Source organism: Schistocerca americana, chromosome 2 (assembly GCF_021461395.2).
Source record: "Schistocerca americana isolate TAMUIC-IGC-003095 chromosome 2, iqSchAmer2.1, whole genome shotgun sequence".
In the NCBI taxonomy this organism is placed as follows: domain Eukaryota; kingdom Metazoa; phylum Arthropoda; class Insecta; order Orthoptera; family Acrididae; genus Schistocerca; species Schistocerca americana.
Window position 1 is genome coordinate 196196660 of NC_060120.1, and position 20373 is coordinate 196217032.

General features: G+C 38.5%; 1 protein-coding gene across 4 annotated transcripts in view; it reads left to right on the forward strand.

Annotated features, from left to right (window-relative positions):
• Positions 1-20373, forward strand: part of LOC124596006 (esterase E4-like) — a 113681-nt gene that overhangs the window by 1812 nt on the left and 91496 nt on the right. For 3 of the 4 annotated variants that reach the window (XM_047134958.1, XM_047134957.1, XM_047134956.1), the window contains exons 2-3: positions 14302-14430; positions 16688-16847. In XM_047134958.1, the coding sequence (XP_046990914.1) occupies positions 14302-14430; positions 16688-16847 (289 nt within the window). The remainder of the gene's footprint in view (positions 1-14301; positions 14431-16687; positions 16848-20373) is intronic. The other variant, XM_047134959.1, reaches the window with a different exon arrangement.

Genomic DNA, 20373 nt, shown 5'->3' on the forward strand with positions numbered 1-20373 from the left:
TATTTTTGACAAAATGCCCAACAATTTTTTGCACAATTCTCGTCTATTTTTGTCGAAATTAAACTTAAACGGTTGTCACTCTGCATGACTGAAGACAAACAAATTATTAGTTCTTTGAGATTGACTGTTTAAAATAAGTGCTGATTGGGAACTTTTTGACTTGTTGGCTTATCCAAAAACTTCAACATCTCTGCCGGCCGCTGTGGCCGAGCGGTTCTAGGCGCTTCAGTCTGGAACAGCACGACTGCTACAGTCGCAGGTGCGAATCCTGCCTCGAGCATGGATGTGTGTAATGTCCTTAGGTTAGTTAGATATAGTAGTTCTAAGTTCTAGGGGACTGATGACCTCAGATGTTAAGTCAGATAGTGCTCAGAGCCATTTGAACCATTGAACCATTTAAACATCTCTTCTTTCCGAGATGGCTGTTGTTCTGTTTGTTTGACAATATTTAAGCTTTCAAAAATGGTTGTTCTGTTGAAAAGCAGCAGCATTTTCCCGCCACTTACGTGAATGCGTCTCCGATATAAGGTGTTCCCAGACATTATTTGTTTTTTCCCGCCCAATCTGAAAATCAAAAAATCTGCAGGTTACTAATTTCGACCTTTCGTGGCTATTCATAGACCTACGACACATGCTTCACAACGCTACAGATAGAACTGACAAGGCCCTTAGCGTAGTAATAGAACCGGGCGTACAGCAACTTGATTTTAAAGTTAGGGGAAGAGTTTCGGCGCGATCGAAAAACGTCATATATTTTGTTTTCCAATCGCTATAGCGCAGAGGACGGGCTCTGTAGGCTGTTGTCGGAGATGGCCACGAGCGTAAACAAACGAGAATTTTGACCGCCACAGGGGAAGGAGCGGTACGGGTAAGCAAACATTTCGCTAGGCAACAGCCTACAGTAGAACTGACACTTTGTTACAGGGATCGTACGAGTCGTAATCGAAACACGTGATAGACCAGGTTAGTCTCTTATTTCAAAATAAGCAGAGAAAAAAAGCAACGCGCAACTCAAAGTATTCGGGGACGCCTACCGCACAAGTGTTTGTTGAAGTCAGCAGGGTTTTGTTAACGACGTAGTTCAGGCCCAACCTCTAGCGGTATTCGGTGCAACTGTAGTTCAAAACATCCGCCACCTAATTTGCCACTTTAAAATTGTCCGCATTATACTATCTTTTGAGCTTTAGCTAACAAACAAACGTACAAGTGGTAATTAATTGAAACCCTCAGCTGCCGACAGGTGTTGTTGATATACCTCGATGGGGACAGCTGAAAATGTGTGCCCCGACCGGGACATTTTCAGCTGTCCCCATCGAGGTTTGTCAGCAACACCTGTCGGCAGCTGAGGGTTTCAATTAATTATCATTATTCTAGAGAAGCTGCACGGTCATCAGTGGTATCTGTTCTTTCGAGAACAGTTACTATCTTCAAAAATAAAATGCTAGGTCCCGTTGCGTTATGCGACGTGTATCTTCAACAGGCAATTCAATGGTCCACAACTGGCATGGCACCCGATCATTGAGCGCATTGATACATCGTAGCCTACGTACATTTTATTTTGCAGGTAGGTTACGCGCATCATCTTTTCAAATTGGGCTTCATCAGATGATGTACAATGCCAGTAACTGCCTACATTTTCGATATTGTATGCAGAAAATAAAGCTATTTGTAATTATCTCTTACAAATACAGTAGCTGATTTGGATACAATTCGCCATCAAACAGCATCCATTGAATTATTTTGTGTTTTCGCATTTTGAGACAGAATTGGCATCTATTTCACATTTATCGCAAATAAATTTTTCCGGCCCTTGGTTATGAGATACGTTGATTATTACGACCACATGATTGTCACACGCCACAGGCCTTCGGATTTAAAATCCAGTAACTCGAGAACGAAAAAAGAAATTCTTCTGCTCTCAATTTTAAATAAAATTTAGAGATCGTATCTATATTTCACTCACTGCATTGTACGAGCTAAAATCAACCATACGCAAAATTTACGTAATGCGTTTTTACACCTGACTTTGATGCAGCACAGTAACTACGACGAATAACGACAATAAATACATTCAATTCTTTATCGAGTAAAGATAACAGGCTGTAAGATGCGCAAAAATCAAATTTTTTCACGTAATAGTTTTCGAAAAATCGGATGATAAGTTTTTCATTTAGGCCAGAACGCTGTCTCTCAGCAGAGGCACAGAGAAAGAACTGACAAACAGTTTGCCATCTAGCGGTGCGGTCCACCGAGCAATTTTGTCAGTGCGTGTTTCTTGCGTTAGTTATATTAATGACTAATTTCTGTATTCGGTTAGACCGTCAGTAACACAGCCGCTCGAGTTCCTGCGTCTAATAAGGCAAGTACACCATTCGTTTATTACATATTTATACGAGCTTCAATCAGGAGCAACTTATTTTCGGTTACCTGCGTAGTTACTAGTATATCTTTGTAATTTATTGCATGTTTGAGTGCTTACTAGGAACAACCTTTTATTTTAATAACAGTGTAGCGTAGAGTACTGCTGTTGCTATCGACCCATGTATCGACTCTCGTATCGTACAGGATTTTGTTTGTTTTCCTTAGACCAGCTCAGTGTCGGTTAGATCGTCAGTGACAGAGCCGCTCAGTTCCTGCTGCTAATAAAGCGAGTACACCAGTCATTTATTACATATTTTTACGAGTTTCAAACAGGAGCGATTCCAGAAATGGATAGGCACTGTGATTGCTGTGTACAGATGCGAGCTGAGTTTTTGACCCTTCGCTCATAGCTCCAGGCAGTGTTGGCTTCCAACACACAGCATGAGGCTGCTGCCTAGGGGCATCACTGTGGGGGGTCGGACGCGAAAGACGTCGAGCATGACCCACGTGTCCCCCAATCGGTCCACTGCTGTGACCGCCCCGGGTACTGCCTGCACTGAGGTCTGAGGTTGATCCTTCACCCGTGGTCGAGTGGGAGATCATTCCAAAGTCTGGCAGGCAGTGAAAGACTTCCAATGGGCCGATCGTAGGGCCTCCCCAGTTCGTTTGATGAACAGGTTTCGGGCGTTATCTGTGACTGACGAAGTCTCTGAGCCAGATGCAGTCGTCCACGCTGTTCCAGAGGAAGCTTCTCGACCCTCAAGGTCTGTGCATCCACAGAGGGTGGGTTTGTTGGTGGTTGGGAGCTCCAATGTTAGGCACGTAATGGGGCCCCTTAGGAACATGGCTGCCAAGGAGGGGAAGGAAGCCATTATGCACTCCATGTGTACTGGGGGGAGTCATTCCGGTTGTTGAACGGGTGCTTCTGGATGCCATGAAGAGTAGAGGGTGCAGCCAACTGCAGGTGGTGGCCCATGTGGGTACCAATGACGTGTGTCGCTTTGGATTGGAGGAGATTCTCTCTGGATGCAGAAATGGTAAAGACTGTCAGGCTTGCTTGCGAGATTAAGGCGGAGCTCAGCATCTGCAGTATCGTCTACAGAACCAACTGTGGTTTGTAAAAGAAGCCAGTTATTATGTCGAATATAACCTCTGTCCATACTAAGTCACAGGAACTATCTGCTTCAATGTCGCTTGTGAGCTGGAACACACATTACATTATTTTTCCTTAAGTTGTGCTTCTTGTTTCTGTTGTAGTGGAGATCATTACAATTACGGCTTTTCCCTCCAAAACCTAGTATGCTTACTCTGTGACCCTTACTCTGAGAGTCAGGCGGTTCTGTGACCATGTAGGCTGCAGATTCCTTGACTTGCATCATCGAATGCCGGACATTTGCCACGCCGGACATTTGCCACACTTGCCCCTTCGCCAGGTAGCGATCCCTCAGGTAAGGGACGCCCTTCCTCGTACTGATTCTGTCCGCTTTCAAACCGCCGTCTCCACATCTTACTCGATACAACCATTACGTAATGGACCTTCTTCTTCGACACCTTGGCCAAATACAGAGCTTCTTTTCCGAAATCGAAATATTTGTTCTTTTGGGAAACGAAAGCAATTCCGACGATTATGCCAGTATGTAATTAGTTCTGCCAAGTATAAATATAGATCCCTCTGTCTGTACGATAGCTTCCTTTCACGCTTACTGATTGCGATAGAAACAGTCCATCGCCATGGGAGCATCAAGAAAGGAACGCTGTAAACAGAATGCGAATGTACGCAACCATTTCTTTTTGATCCCTGCATTTGTGCCTACTTTAATTGCTACAACTGCATGCCCAAAAGACAATAAGGAAAGAAGAAATGGGTATGTGAATGTTTGAAAAGAAGGACGACATACTTCATATAAATTTACTCTCTAAAATCCGATATCCCTTGCGGCGAAACATTAGTTAATAAAGTGTAGCGGGACAATGTTCAAAACATGACTGAAAGTACGTTCATAAACAGAGATAAGAACATCTATGATTGACATGTCACCTAAAGTCGACGTACTATTTTAAAACGTTAGAAATAGTAATGAAGTAGAAATAGAATGAAGTAATATAGAATGCTATGCTTGTACCGTAAGATGTTGTTCTACGTTGTTTAGCTGTGGTATTTACAGGGTCACAGAGTAAGCATACTAGGTTTTGGAGGGAAAAGCCGTAATTGTAATGACCTCCACTACAACAGAAACAAGAAGCACAACTTAAGGAAAAATAATGTAATGTGTGTTCCAGCTCACAAGCGACATTGAAGCAGATAGTACCTGTGACTTAGTATGGACAGAGGTTGTATTCGACAACCGGAATAAATTAATAACTGGCTTCTTTTACCAACCCCCGGTCTCAGATGAAACAGTTGCTGAACATTTCAAAGAAAACTCGAGTCTCATCGCAACTAGGTACCCTACTCATACAATTATAGTTGGCAGTGACTTCAATCTACCTTCCGTATGTCGACAAAAATACATTTTCAGACCCTTCTGTAGATAGAAAACAACTTCCATAATTGTTCTAAATGCTTTTTATAAAATTATTTTGAACAATTAGTTCACGAGGCCATTCAAAATTGTAAATGGTTACAAAAACACACTTGACCTCTTAGCCACAAAGAATCCTGAGCATCAAGACGGGTACAGGAACTAGTGAACACACAGTCGTAGCGAAGCTGGTAGTTTTAGAAACGATCGGTATTGTAGTTGTAAATTGTAGCTGTGTCGGGAAAGAACCAGAGCTCCAAGCCCTAATAGAAAGCACTGAAGCTCAAATAGTTATAGGCATGGAAAGCTGGATAAAGCCGGAAATAACTTCAGCCGAAGGTTTTTCAAACGACCTAACGGTGTTCGGAAAGGATAGATTAAATACAGTTGGTGGAGTATTTATTGCTGTCAGAAGTAGTTTACCGTGTAGTGAAGTTGGATTAGATAGTTCCTGCGAAATAGTATGGGTAGAGGCTATACTTGACAATCGGACTAAACTATTAATTGTATCGTTTTACCGACCCCGCGACTCAGAAGATATAGTTGTTGAACAGTTCAAAGAAAACTTTAGTCTCATTTCCAATAGGTACCCCACTCATACAATTATAGCCAGTGGCGACTTCAATCTACCCTCGATATGCTGGAAAAATTACACGTTTAAAGCCGGCGGCAGGCATAAAACGTCATCCGAATTTGTACTGAATGCTTTCTCAGAAAGCTTAAATGGTTGCGAAAGCATACTTGACATCTTAGCAGAAAATAGTCCTGGACAAATTGGAAGTATCGTGACGAATACAGGGATTCGCGACCATAAGGCAGTTGCTGCTAGGCTGAACACCGTAACACCCACAACCATTAAAAAAACGCAAAGTAAGTCTATTTAAAAAAGCTGATAAAAATGCTCTTAACTCCTTTTTAAGAGACAGTCTCCACTCCTTCCGATTTGATCACGTAAGCGTAAAAAAGATGTGGAATGATTTCAAAGAGATAGTGTCGAGGGCAATTGAGATATATATGCCACATAAATTAATAATTGATGGTACTGATCCCCCATGGTACACAAAACCTGTCAGATCGCTGTTGCAGAAGCAACAGAATGAGCATGCCAAATTTAAAAGAACGCAAAATCCCCAAGATTGGCAAAGTTTTGACGAAGTTCGAAATATAGCGCGTGCTTCAAAGCGAGATGCTTTTAATAATTTCCACAATGAAACTCTGTCTCGGAATCTGGCAGAAGACCCAAAGAGATTCTTGTCATACATAAAGCACACCAGTGGCAAGACGCAATCAATACCTTCACAGAGCGATAACAACGGTAAAGGCACTGATGACAGTGCCACTAAAGCAGAGTTATTAAACACAGTTTTCCAAAACACCTTCACCAAAGAAGACGAAGTAAATATTCCTGAATTCCAATCAAGAACAACTGCCAAGATGAGAAACGAAGTAGATATCCTCGGTGTGGCAAAGCAGCTTAAATCACTTAATAAAGGCAAGGCCTCCGGTCCAGATTGTATACCAGTCAGGTTCCTCTCATAGTATTCTGATACAATAGCCCCATACTTGGCAATGATATACAACCGCTCGCTCACAGAAAGATCTGTACCTAAAGACTGGCAAATTGCTCAAGTCACATCAATACCCAAAAAGGGAAGTAGGAGTAATCCGCTGAATTACAGGCCCATATCACTAACGTCGTTTTGCGGTAGGGTTTGGAAACATATAGGCCTACTGTATTCGAACATTAGGAACTACCTTCAAGAAAACGATTTATTGACATATAGTCAGCACAGATTTAGAAAATATCGTTCTTGCGAATCACAAATAACTCTTTATTCTCATGAAGTAATGAGTCTATCGACCGGGGATGTCAAATTGATTCCATATTTTTATATTTCCAGAACGCTTTCGACACCGTTCCTCACAAACGTCTTCTAACCAAACTGCGTGCCTATGGAATATCACCTCAGTTGTGCAGCTGGATTCGTCATTTCCAGTCAGAAAGGTCACAGTTCGTAGTAACAGACGGAAAGTCGTCGACTAAAACAGAAGTAATATCCGCCGTTCCCAAAGGAAGTGTTATAGGTCCTGTATTGTTCCTGATCTATATTAACGACGTAGGAGACAATGTGAGTAGCCTCTTAGATTGTTTGCAGATGACGCTGTCATTTACCTACCATCTTGTAAAGTCATCAGATGGCCAAAACGAATTGCAAAATGATTTAGATAAGATATCGGTACGGTGCGAAAAGTGGAAATTCACCCTGAATAAAGAAAAGTGTGAAGTTATTCACACGAGTACTGAAAGAAATCCGCTAAGTTTCGATTACGAGATAAGTCACAAAAATCTGACGGCTGTAAAATCAACTAAATACTTAGGGTTTACAATTACAAATAACTTACATTGGAACGATCACATAGATAATGTTGTGGGTAGAGCAAACCAAAGACTGCGATTCATTAGCAGAACACTTAGAAGGTGCAACAGACCCACTACAGAGACTGCTTACACTGCATTTGTCCGCCCAGTTCTGAGTACTGCTATGCGGTATGGGATCCGATCAGACGGGACTGACTGATGGCATTGAAAAAGTTCAAGAAGGGCGCCTCGTTTTGTATTATCGCGAAATAGGGGTGATAGTGCCACAGACATGATACGTGAATTGGAATGGCAATCATTTTTCGTTGCGACGGGATCTTTTCATGAAATTTCGACCACCAGTTTTCTCCTCTGATTGCGAAAACATTCTGTTGGCACCCACCTACATAAGGAGAAATGATCATCACGATAAAATAAGAGAAATCAAGACTCGCACAGAAAAAATTAATTGTTCGTTTTTCCCCCGCGCCGTTTGAGTGGAACGTTAGAGAGACAGCTTGAAGAACCCTCTGCTAGGCACTTAACTGTGAATAGCAGAGTAAACACGTAGACCGTAGACGTAGATACATTCTGTATATTTAACACATTCAGAGGAAAATAAACGCTCCCAGGTATGTCTGATTACTCCGTTACCATTCATTTTCTGATTACTCCGTTACCATTCATTTGAAAGGCTCGTTGTGAAAGGGCGTGAATAACATTGTGAAACAGCCTGTGGCTGTCCTCGTGACGCACTCTTTATTTGCCGATAGGTTATACTTGTTGTGTACGTGTACTGTATTTTCTACAAGTAGCACGTCTACAATCTGCAGATCACTGTAAAGTGTATGACAGACGGGTACTGTTGGAAGAGAACTTCTAGTCAGGTGATTACAGGGCTATAAATACAAAATCAAATAGGGGTTAATGCAGGAGTAAGTTTAATAATGAATAAGAAAATAAGAAAATGGGTAAGCTACTATGAACAGCATAGCGAACACATTATTGCAACAAATATAGACATTAATCCCACTTAAACACAGTAGTATGAGTACATTGTCAACAATCTCTTCAGATGATGAAGAGATTGAAGAAATGTGTGATGAGACAAAAGAAATTATTCAGAGAGTTAAAGGAGACAAAAATTTAATTGCGGGGACTGGAATTTGATAGTAGGAAAAGGAAGAGAAGGAAAAATAATAGCTGAATATGGGGGGGGGGGGGGGGGGAAGTAATGGAAGAGGAAGCCACCTGGTAGAATTTTATGCAGAACATAATTTAATCATTGCTAACAGTTCGTTTAAGAATCAAGAAAGTAGGTTGTATACTTTGAGACACCAGAGGGTTTCAGATTGATTCTGTTGTGATAAATCAGCCATTTCAGAACCAGATTTTAAATTGTGAGACATTTTCAGGGGCAGATGTGGACTCAAACCACAATTTTTGGTTATGGGCTGTAGATTAAAACTGAAGAAATTGTAAAAAGATAGAAAATGAAGGAGCTGGTACGTGGATAAACTGATAGTTTCAGAAGGAACTTTAGGCAGCAGTTGACTGGAAAAGGGGATGGGAATGCAGTAGAGAACAGATGGGCAGCCTCGAGAGTGAAGGCAGCAGGGGACCAAATAAGTGTAAGGACAAGACCTAGTGGAAATCCTTGTACAACACTGAAGATATTGAACTTAACTGATGAAAGAAGAAAACACAAAAATACAGCAAATGAATCAGGTGAAATGGAATACAAAAATCTAAAAAATTACATTGATAGTAAGTGCAGAATGGCTAATCAGGAATGGCTAGAGGACAAATGTAAGTATTTAGAAACATATTTCTCTAGGGGAAAGATAGATACCACCTACAGGCAAGTTAAAGAGGCCTTTGGAGAAAAGAGAAGCAGCTACGTGAATATCAAAAGCTCAGATGGAAAACCAGTTTTAAGCAAAGAAAAGAAAGCTGAAAGGTGGGGAGAGCATATAGAGGGGCTGTACAAGGGGGATGAACTTGAAGACAGTATTATAGAAATGGAATAGTATGTAGAGGAAGATGAGATGGGAAATATTATACTGTCAGAAGTTTGACAGAGCCCTGAAAGACCTAAGTTGAAACAAGGCCCTGGGAGCAAACAACATTTTGTCAGAACTACTGATAATCTTGCAAGAGCCAGCAATGACTAAGCTCTCCCATCTGGTGTGCAATGCATATGAGACAGGTGAAATACCCTCAGACTTCAAGAAGAATGGAATAATTCAAATTCCAAAGAAAGCAAGTGCTGACCGGTTTGAAAATTATTGGGGTATCAGTTTAATAAGTCATGGTTGCAAAATACAAAAACGAATTCTATACAGAAGAATCAAAAAATTGGTAGAAGCTGACCTTGAGGAAGGTCAGTTTGGATTCTGGAGAAGTGTAGGACCTTGTAACTTCTTTTAGAAGACAAACACACGTTTATAATATTTGTAGTGTTAGGGAAAGCTTTTGCCAGTGTTGGCTGGAATACTCTCTTTGAAATTCTGAAGGTTTCAGTGGTAAAATTCAGGGAGAAAAAAGCTATTTATGACCTGTACAGAAACCAAATGGCAGTTGTCAAGGGGCATGAAAGGGAAGCAGTGGTTACAAAGGGAGTGAGTCAGTGTTGTAGTGTACCTCTGATGTTATCTGATCTGTACATTAAACAAGCAGTCAAGGAAACCAAAGAAAGATTTAGGGTAGAAACTAAAGTTCAAGAAGGAGAAGTAAGAACATTGAGTTTTGCTGATGATGTAATTCTGTGAGAGACACTAGGGACTTGGTAGAACAGCAGAATGGAATGGGCAGTGTCTTGAAAAAAGGGATATAAGACAAACAGCAACAAAAGCACAACAAGCATAACAAGCATGTAGTCAAATTTAATCAGTTGACACATAAGTGAACTAGGAAGTGAGACACTTAAAGCAGTGAATGGATTTTGTTATATGGGCAGCAAAATAACTGATGATGGCTGAAGTAGAGAGGATGTAAAATGTAGACTGGCAATGACAAGGAAAGCATTTCTGAAGAAGAGAAATTAGCTACCATTGAGTATGGATTTATGTGTCAGGAAGTCTTTTGAAAATATTTGTAAGGTAGTCATGTGTGGAAATGAAACATGGAGAATAAACACATTAGACAAGAAAAGAATAGAAGCTTTTGAAATGTGCTGCTACAGAAGAATGCTGAAGATTAGATGGATAGATCATGTAACTAATGAGGAGCTACTGAACAGAACTGGGGAGACAAGAAATTTATGTCACAACAAAACAAGGGCTCAATTGACAGGACACATTTAAGACATCAAGGGATCACCTATTCAGTGTTGATGTGAAGTGTGTGACAACAAAGTTATACCTTAAAAAAACAGTATCTACATTTTAAAAATAACATATTGTAACTATAAGCAGACATGATTGTTTGGTAAATGCCAGATAACAAAGTGGATGCATTTTTTTTTTTACAGGGTTTTTCATTAGTAACTCCATGGTTTCTGAAGATGATGCTGTGATAACTACAAGACATACAGAAAAAATCAAACAATGGAAAATCCAGGATAATATGTAAAAGTATTATGAAAAGGATAGTGGCTACTCATCATATAGTGGAGAAGTCGAGGGGCAGATAAGCATAACAAAAAGACTATCAGGAAGTGAGCTTTTGCCCAATGAGGTCTTTGTCAGAAATATGAAACACACACACACACACACACACACACACACACACACACACATTCACACACATGAAACTCACATACATATGACCATAGTCTCTGGTTGCTGATGCCAGACTGACCTCAAGAGCTAGAGACTGCAGTCATGTGTGTCTGAGGTGTATTTGCATGTGTGTGTCCTTTTATGGATGCAGCATCTCACTGAAATCTCCTGTGTCCATACTGAACAAACAGTGTAATTGGCAGTTAATAATAAAATCAGCATTATGCATTTATCTCTTATTTTACCTTTTCTGTCCACACCTCATTTCCAATCCATTATATATGGAGACATTCATTGACATCTTTCTTGCATTCATAGCATCAGATTTGTATCTTTTGGCCAAAACTGTAACTAATTTATTTCCAGCACAATATGGTTCTGCATGAAAGCTGTAGAATGTTACCAAGTTGTTCTGCCACACAATAATTACAGCCCATACTGAACCTCTGTGAGTAGTTGCACTTTAATTATAATCACCCAGTACATTGGCCAAGTCACAAACTGTGCCCATATTGAGCACCCCTAATGTTACTTAAGAACTTCCTCCATCCAGTGATATGAATCTGTTTCTGTATCTCCTGTAGTTTTCAAGTACTCATCTTCTGAAATTCGTATGAACAACAGTATTCATTTAATTCAAATACAACACTTTCCCACAATGTCTTGTTAGGAAATACAGTTATCTGAAAGTGGGTTTACCAAACTTTTAAGAGCTCAAGAATCTGTGCCTGAACACGGGAGGTAAAAACTTTTATGAGTCCTGGATTGGATGAGATGAGGTATCGAAGATTTAGCTTTTCATAAATCAATCTCACTTCAAACTGACAAAAGGTTATTGATGTCTGTTTCGTGTTCTTTGCCTGAAGTTTGTTTGACAATTTTCCTGATGTTTTGCCAGCACCAGTGTCTGGCATTGTCAAATTTTACCCTCCATTGCTACTGGCAGCCTGAAGGGTGAAGCATTGTCAGTGCCAGCCAATCATGCTGGTGAAATGGCAGAAAAATAGTCCAACAAATGTTGTGTGAAGAGCACAAGACAGAAGCCAGCAGGCAATTTGTCAGAAAGTGGCCACAATAGTCTTAACAATTTTATCGCTTCAAACTGCTAAAATTCCATGAACCATTCTTTTAAAAGTTTTAGTAATTTTTGCCAAACAGTGGATCAGGCATCACTGGGAATTTGACACAAAAGAGGATAGGGTTTTAATGGTAAATACTGACCTAATTCATATCACCTGTCCACTAAAAAATTCAGCTGATTAAGCCCATACAGAGTAAATAAGTGTAATTCCTTTATTATTGTAAGACATGTTGCACCAATGGTATTAAAAGAAACTCTTTTTTGATTGAAATTTTTGTGGTGTGGACCACTTGAAGGTCAGTACCCTGCTGGTATAGTCAGCTATCAAATAATTTCGACCTTTCCTGCTCTGTTCATGAATAAAGCATGGAAAGAGCAACTGTTGGTGATTAGACCTCTGTATGAGCTAGAATTTCTCTTATTTCTCTGATGAGGTCATTTCATGAGAAGTTTCTTTAATGTTCTCACCCCTTGGTCTTCCTCTAAAATTTTAACCCCTCCTCCCGCCCCCCTTTCCTTCTGCTATCAAATTGACAATTCCTTCATGTCTCAGGATATGTCCTGCCAACCAAGTCAAGCTGAGCCACAAATTTCTGTTCTCCCCAATTCAAATCACTACCACGTAATTAGTTTCACGACATCTCCAGCTGATCTTCAACATTCTTCTGTAGCAACACATTTCAAAAGCTTCTGTTCACTTCTTCTCTGAATGACTTATCATCCATGTCTTGTACAAAGCTACATATACCTTCAGAAAAGACTTTCTAACAGTTATATTTACATTAGATGTTAACAAATTTGTCTTTTTCAGAAATGCTTTTCCTGCTATAGCCACTCTGCATTTTCTGTTCTTTCTACTTTGGCTATAATCAGTCATATTGCTGCATAAATAGCAAATCTCATCTATTACTTCTAGTGTCTCATTTCCTAATTCCCTCAGTATTGCCTTTTTTAATTTCATTACCATTGTTTTTATTCTTTTGGTGTTCATTTTATGTCCTCCTCCTCATGTCTATTCCATTCAACTGCTCTTCCAAATCCTTTGCTGTCTCTGGGAGAGTTACTACGTCATCAGTTAACCTTGACATTTTTAATTTTTTTTCACTGAACTTTAATTCCGTCTCCAAATTTCTTCTTCTACTGCCTGCTCAATGTGCAGATTGAATAAAATTGGGGATAGTCCACAAATCTGTTTCACTCCCTTCTCAACCACAGCTTCCATTTAATGTCCGTTGATTCTTACAACTGCAGTCTGGTTTCTGTACAACTTGTAAATAAGCTTTAGGTTCCTTTATTTTATCCCCGTTACCTCCATAATTTCAAAGAGTATATTCCAGTCAACATTGGCAAAAGCATTCTCCAGATGTACAAATGCTTTCAATGTAAGTTTGCCTTACTTTAACTTATCTCTTAAAATAAATTATAGTGTCAGTACTGCCTTGTACATTCCTAAATATATCCCAAACCCAAACTGATCTGCTGTAAAGTTGGCTTTTGTCAGTTTTTCGATTCTTCTGAAAATAACTCTTGTCAGTATTTTGCAATGGATTACAGCCAGTTAAATATTCTTTATTATGTCTCCACACTCTCTGCCAAATACGTGGTGTGATGGAAGCTCCCTACTTGGTTTGCCAGACAAACATTCAGACAAATCGTATTAATGAGTTTTATTACCAAATGAAACCAAATGAAATTTACATTACTTATCTTTTGCCATTACACTGATGTGTCACAAGCAAAGGGCAACATACAAAATAATTAATCTTCTTCAGTAATAGGCAGTTCTCAAGTCTGAGATACATAGAGACTACCAGCAATGTAACTAGAGTTGACGTTTCTATTGAACTGGCCATCACCAGTTGGTCGCAGCGCTTATGTCCTCTTCACATAGGGGCTGCTGCTATCACATTGTTGTCCTGGAGAGAGGTCCAGACAGCATGTGATTGGCTGACTTCTTCTCATAGCCTTCCCTTCTCTATCATTTTCGACTGGCGTGCCAGCTCTTGATTTTATGCTGTAACATTCTTCCCATAGAAATCATAAAGACAAGATTAGAGGCATTTGAGCAATCATTCTTCCCACACTCCATATGCAAAAGAAACGTGAAGTAACACTTATGTATAGTACAGCACTTACTTCACAGTAATTTTCAGAGTGTAGCTATAGATGTAAATATAGACAAAGTTTTTAAAAAAAACCTATGTAAATAAAATATGGATATGATGCAAATTATCACATATTATTATGAACTTGCAGCCACCAGTACCATTAAATCCATGGGATGGTGTAACGGATGCCACAAAGGATGGTGCAAGATGTCCTGAAGCAGAAAACACTAACCAGACTTCTGAAGACTGCTTGTTTCTCAATGTGTACACAACTAAAGTAAGTAAAAATACTTCTATGATAGACACTTGCTATCTGTTTTAGGAAATATATAGCTCCAAAACGTTAATGGAAAATTCTCCTTGCAACATGTTTCATTAATTTAGATACATACTTTCGAATCATTGTTCCATCAGCATGAATCCTTTTCCATTACTGTATATTTCTGCATAAATGTTGGTCTACATACTAAACTAATGCCAGCTCCCAATGCAGAAATTGTGAAGTTAGGTAGGTACAATAAAACATAGACATCACAGACAGAGATCTTCTACAATTCAGAGCTTGCAGTTATTTCATAATTTGAAAGAATAAGCCAGCTCCTTTCTCCATTATGGAGGAATAATTACCTGCAATTCTAAAAGCTAGGGAGTGTGTATTTTTTACTTTATATGTGTCAATTGGAAATGTGCACATTTCACGTCCTCACACCTCAGCAATTCTGCCTCATAGTTTAAAAGTTAAAGGAAAGAAGTAAAATACATTGAGATAAACATAAAATATATCTGGAAAAGTAGACAAACCCTTATGAATATACATTTGAGTTTCCTGAATCCTTGATGTCCACGGATACACTTATCTTTTTGATATCATTGTTTTATCCAGAGGCAGATAAACCCTTTGAATATACATTTGAGTTTCCTGAATCCTTGATGTCCATGGATACACTTATCTTTTTGATATCATTGTTTTATCCAGAGGTGCACACATGCCTTTGTTAAAATTATAAGGTGGCAGAAATGTTCCCATCATAATGTTATCTGTAATGAAAATATGGATGTGACACACGTCACACATTGTATATAAATCCCCCCCCCCCCCCCCCCCCCCCCCATGCTGTCTGGTCACACAGCCCCTCTTTGGCTGAGGCAGCTTCTTTTGACATGGTGGCTAGTAATGTCACTGTTACAGCATCAGCTGATCAACATATAATGATAATGACATGTCTATAAATCCGATTTATATTTTACATTATGTTAAATTAAGCATCGGAGCAATTTTTTGCCTATTTCAGAACATCATAATAAAAATGTAAGTCTTTCAGAGTGTCAGCTCTGCGTGCAAGCAAATTACACTCATAATACATTGACTGAAAAGGATTTATATGAAGATAGAAGGACAAAAAAATATGAAAGATGAAATTTGCAATAATACTACCAAAATAAAAACTTAATGAAATGCTGTTATTATGAATGTTAGGCAATACAACTAAATCTATAAGTAAAATTCTGAAATTATATTTTGTTGAGGGAATGCATTTGGAAAGTAACTGATGTTTTAATTTACTAATATTAATTTCCAACAGTATCTTTATACGACAAACTATCAGTTTTAATCCAGATATTTTGAATGAGGTTGTTCAGTTATTTCTGGAGGCTGTTTGTAAAAAGTTCAGAAAACCTATTATATCACTGTGAATAACTGGTTGCTCTGACTTTCAATAAATGTTTGCAATCCTTGGAACAATTTCTGAAAGAGAGACCCAGATTGAAAACATGAGTCACATTATGACAAATGGATAGCAACTAATATGAAAATAGTCAGGTAATTTTGCAGTTTTATGTTGCAGCCAAAAGTGTGTGTCATATTTCCTCAGAACCAGGTTTTAAAATGAGAGATCTTTCTGCCCAAATTCTTTGCCTTTACAAATGTCTGCTTGTGTCTGTGTATGTGCGGATGGATATGTGTGTGTGTGTGAGTGTATACCCGTCCTTTTTCCCCCTAAGGTAAGTCTTTCTGCTCCTGGGATTGGAATGACTCCTTACCCTCTCCCTTAAAACCCACATCCTTTCGTCTTTCCCTCTCCTTCCCTCTTTCCTGATGAAGCAACCGTTGGTTGCGAAAGCTTGAATTTTGTGTGTATGTTTGTGTTTGTTTGTGTGTCTATCGACCTGCCAGAACTTTCATTTGGTAAGTCACATCATCTTTGTTTTTAGATATATAAAATATGAAGTAACATTTGCCTATATTGCACAATGTTGTAGTAGGATACCTCAGATCTACCAAATCTTGAAAACATGAGATTGTTGATTATTAATTTTACTGATTTTTTTACAGAGTAAATAATCTCTTAATAATAATCATATTAATCCAGTAAATTGTATCCAAGATAATATGAAATGTGGATTCCACAGTGCTAATGCTAAATGAAGGAATTTTTCATAACAATGTGACTTGATTGGGATGACTTAGTAGTAAATAATACAAGTTCAAAGGAATTAAGTATATTAATTTATACACATTTCTATAATTCCAGTTGCCAGACGATACTAGAAACCCAAAGAGACCAGTGATGGTCTTTCTACACCCTGGTGCCTTCTATCTTTTTAGAGGAACAAGCGACCTGTTTGGTCCTCAGTATCTATTGGATGAGGACATAGTTCTTGTGACTCTCAACTACAGACTTGGAGCTTTAGGTATGTTGCCCAAAACCCACTAGATTTATCTTTAACAAAGTACAGGGTGGCCCAGGGAAACAGGAAATTTCATAATAACGTCATTTCCATAAATAAATTCATAAAACTAGTAATTTATTAACGAAAGTGAATGTATTCAGTATGCCATTAATCAGAATGGCTTTACAATCAAAATGTACAAAAGTGTCTCTTTACTTTTTAAAGATGACATCGGAAAGATGTGCTCCCATTCGACGTTCACACTCTAACAGCCTGTTATGAAAACTCTGGAATGCGCGGTGTAGCAAATCTTGGGGAATGGCAGTGATTTCGTTTTCAATGTTCTCCTTCAGTTCATGGATTGTTGTAGGACGTGTATGGTACACCTTGCCTTTAAGATATCCCCACAGGAAGGAGTCGCACACACTAAGATCAGGGGATCTTACAGGCCATGCAATGTCACCGTTACATGAAATAATGTGTCTTCCAAACAATTAACGAACTGCTGCCATCGATTGTCGAGCAGTGTGTGACGTGGCTCCGTCCTGCTGAAACCACATGTTTTCGACGTTAAGAATAAGCTCGTACAGCCTTGGTGTAAAGAATGTTTGAAGCATTTCAACATATCAAGCGGATGTTACTGTCACTGCACTACCATCTTCATGTTCAAAAAAATAAGGGCTGATAACACCATGACATGATACAGCACACCATAGTGTGACCTTGGCGTTATGTAGTGGTCGCCAGTGAAACTCACAAGGATTGTCCTGTGCCCAATAACGAAAATTCTGTTTGTTCACGAATCCATTCAGGTGGAAAAGGGCTTCGTCTGATATCCATAAGTTACCAAGGAAATTCGCATCCTCGTTGATTTTAGCCAATATCTGGCTACTAAACTCCATACGTGATGCTGGGTCTCGTTCTTGTAAGTGTTGCACAATCTGCAACTTATAGGGATGGAAGTCTAATTCGTGCAGTATTCTTTGTAAGCTTCGTCGCTTAATCACTAGTGAAGATGCATGCTGTCGAACGGAACGGCGAGGACTTCTCTCGATTGCAGCTCTAGCAGCTGCAATGTTCTCTGGGGTATGTACCATTGGAATGCCACCTGGAGGTTTCTTTTTCAAGGCAGATCCTGTTTTTTCAAAATTACACACCCACGTTGTAATTGCATGCGCAGATGGGACAGGTCCATGACGTCCAAGCTGGTAATGCTGTCGAAATGTTCTCTGCACGGCAGTTGCACTATCACCATTTTTGTAAAACACTCTCATAGCTACTGCACGTTCCACACCAGTCCAATTCTCCATGATTACTAAATGACAATGCGTTCACATCAATTGTGCAAAGTTTTGAACATCTGCCGGCGCTACTGTGCTTCCAACTGTAACGTTAAAAATTTCCCATTCCCCTGCGCCACCCTGTATAAAAATATTAGTAAATATGCTGTGGTTCAATGCAGACACAAAAATTCATCAAATGTCATTGATTGTTTCACAGAAGAAGAAAGCTGTAGCATTACTAGCTTTACATTCTGCATAATATTCATAGCATTAAAACCAAAAAATAAACTTCACTTTCTATATTGTCCACCGTTTATCTATACCCAACTCCTCTCTCATCCATTTTCCTAATGAAAAAGAGAATTGTACACTATTATTTTATATGGCAATAAATAAGAACTGCAACAACGAATTGCCCAGACATTATTATCCACTTCATAGTGATTGACCCCTGACTTTGAACTCCTTTTCTTGTTGCACTGCATGATGGAAATCAGTGTGTTGTATGCTGTAATATTAAAGAGAAAATGTGATTTTGGAGTATTTTTTTAGAAGTCAATTTTGAGGTTTTATAGAAGCCAGATAGTAATTTGGAGAAAAATTTCCTTTTTGAAATTTAGAGATACAACCTCTTTCTATTTTCAAGTGGATTTTTCTTATTTTCTGATTACAGTAGTAATTTCATTGGTATAGTGACAAATGCAAGACAGTGCCACTGTGCATACCACTGTTGTAACTATTGTGCCAAAGCTTTTCTTAGTTACATCATATGTCATTACTAAAGAAAACTCCCCATGTTTGTCAGTTAAGAGTTTTTAAAGCAATTGCATTAGTAGCTACAATGGCAACTTGTAATCACCCCCCTTCTTCCTTCTTCCATCAATTGTCCACATTAAACAATTCCCAGTCCAATTACTTAATAAGCAAAGTCTTTTATGAAGATTTGAGAGGAGCGAAGATTACAAAAAACTTTCAAGTTTACTTAGCTTGTCATGCTGAGATGGCTCCAGTTCTTGTCTAGGGGTCTCATTCTTGAAGCTGAAAATCTAACATCAGATCCTCATAGTTGGTTTGAACTAAATAAATTGGAATATTGTTGTTGCATAATGTTTTTCGAAAATACATTTTCCACAGATTTTTTCATATTTTAGTATTTTATTTATTTATATTTTATGGCCTTCATTGGACCACTCTAGCCTACTTTATACAAAGAATTTTTCAGTTTCCTGTCAGCCCAGTACTTCTTCATTCTCTTGGATCTCATCCTTCTTTCTGCATTGGGTATCACCCTTCCTATTGTCTGTTTGCTGATTCTCATTTGCAGTCTGGTTTGTTTGCCTGTGAGTTTCCTGATTTTGTCAGTTTTGTTTCTTAGGTCTTCCAATGTAATCTGTAGTTTATCCATACCTTCCTTGATTTCTGTAATCCACGTAATATTCCACTTACTATTCCACAATTTTTCTGATGATCCTGTTCTCTGGTGTTCTGATTAGATGTCCGAAATTACACTGTTCACACCTATTATACAAAAATATGTCCGATCACATCAGAGGCAAGCTTATGACTCTCTCCCTGTGGAAATAACAATATTCCAAAGGGTTCACAATTTTTCTTAACAAATGAATTCCTGCTATTTTTTGTTACATTATTAATTTTGTTTATCATTTCATAAATGAATCCGTAATAAACATAGTAAACACTACAGGATTGCGTAATTAATAATAGAAATTGTAAGAGTGAAAATAATTCATAATTTTGAGTGTTTCTAAAAAAAAATTAACTTTACATTCAGAACTAGTATTTATTGATTTTAACATTGAAACTAAAATATTTTATACAGTAATCTCTTTTCATAAATTTTAGCATGAAGTACAACTTACTATGTATAAAATTAATAAAATTATATGAAAGTTATCAGAAAAGCAACTGAGATAACACTGACCTGTCCAAAAATCAAAAAATAATACTGGTATCGACAACTACTGTTAACAAAAAGTAATGCTAGACAAGGATGTCCCATTACAGACTTCACATTTGTATTCCAATATGGCAATGTGTATTTAATTGTTGCAAGTAGAGAGAAATAAAATGGAAAATTGTAAGTGAACACTTAATATACAAGCAGCTCTTACTAAATGAACAATAAATTATATGGTACATTTTTAACAGTAAATGAAAAATTGGTTTGCCCAAATAAATTTTGCAGGAGAGAAGAAAGAAAAAAATAAAACCTGCCTTAATCACTTTTGCTGCTGGTTGAGTTC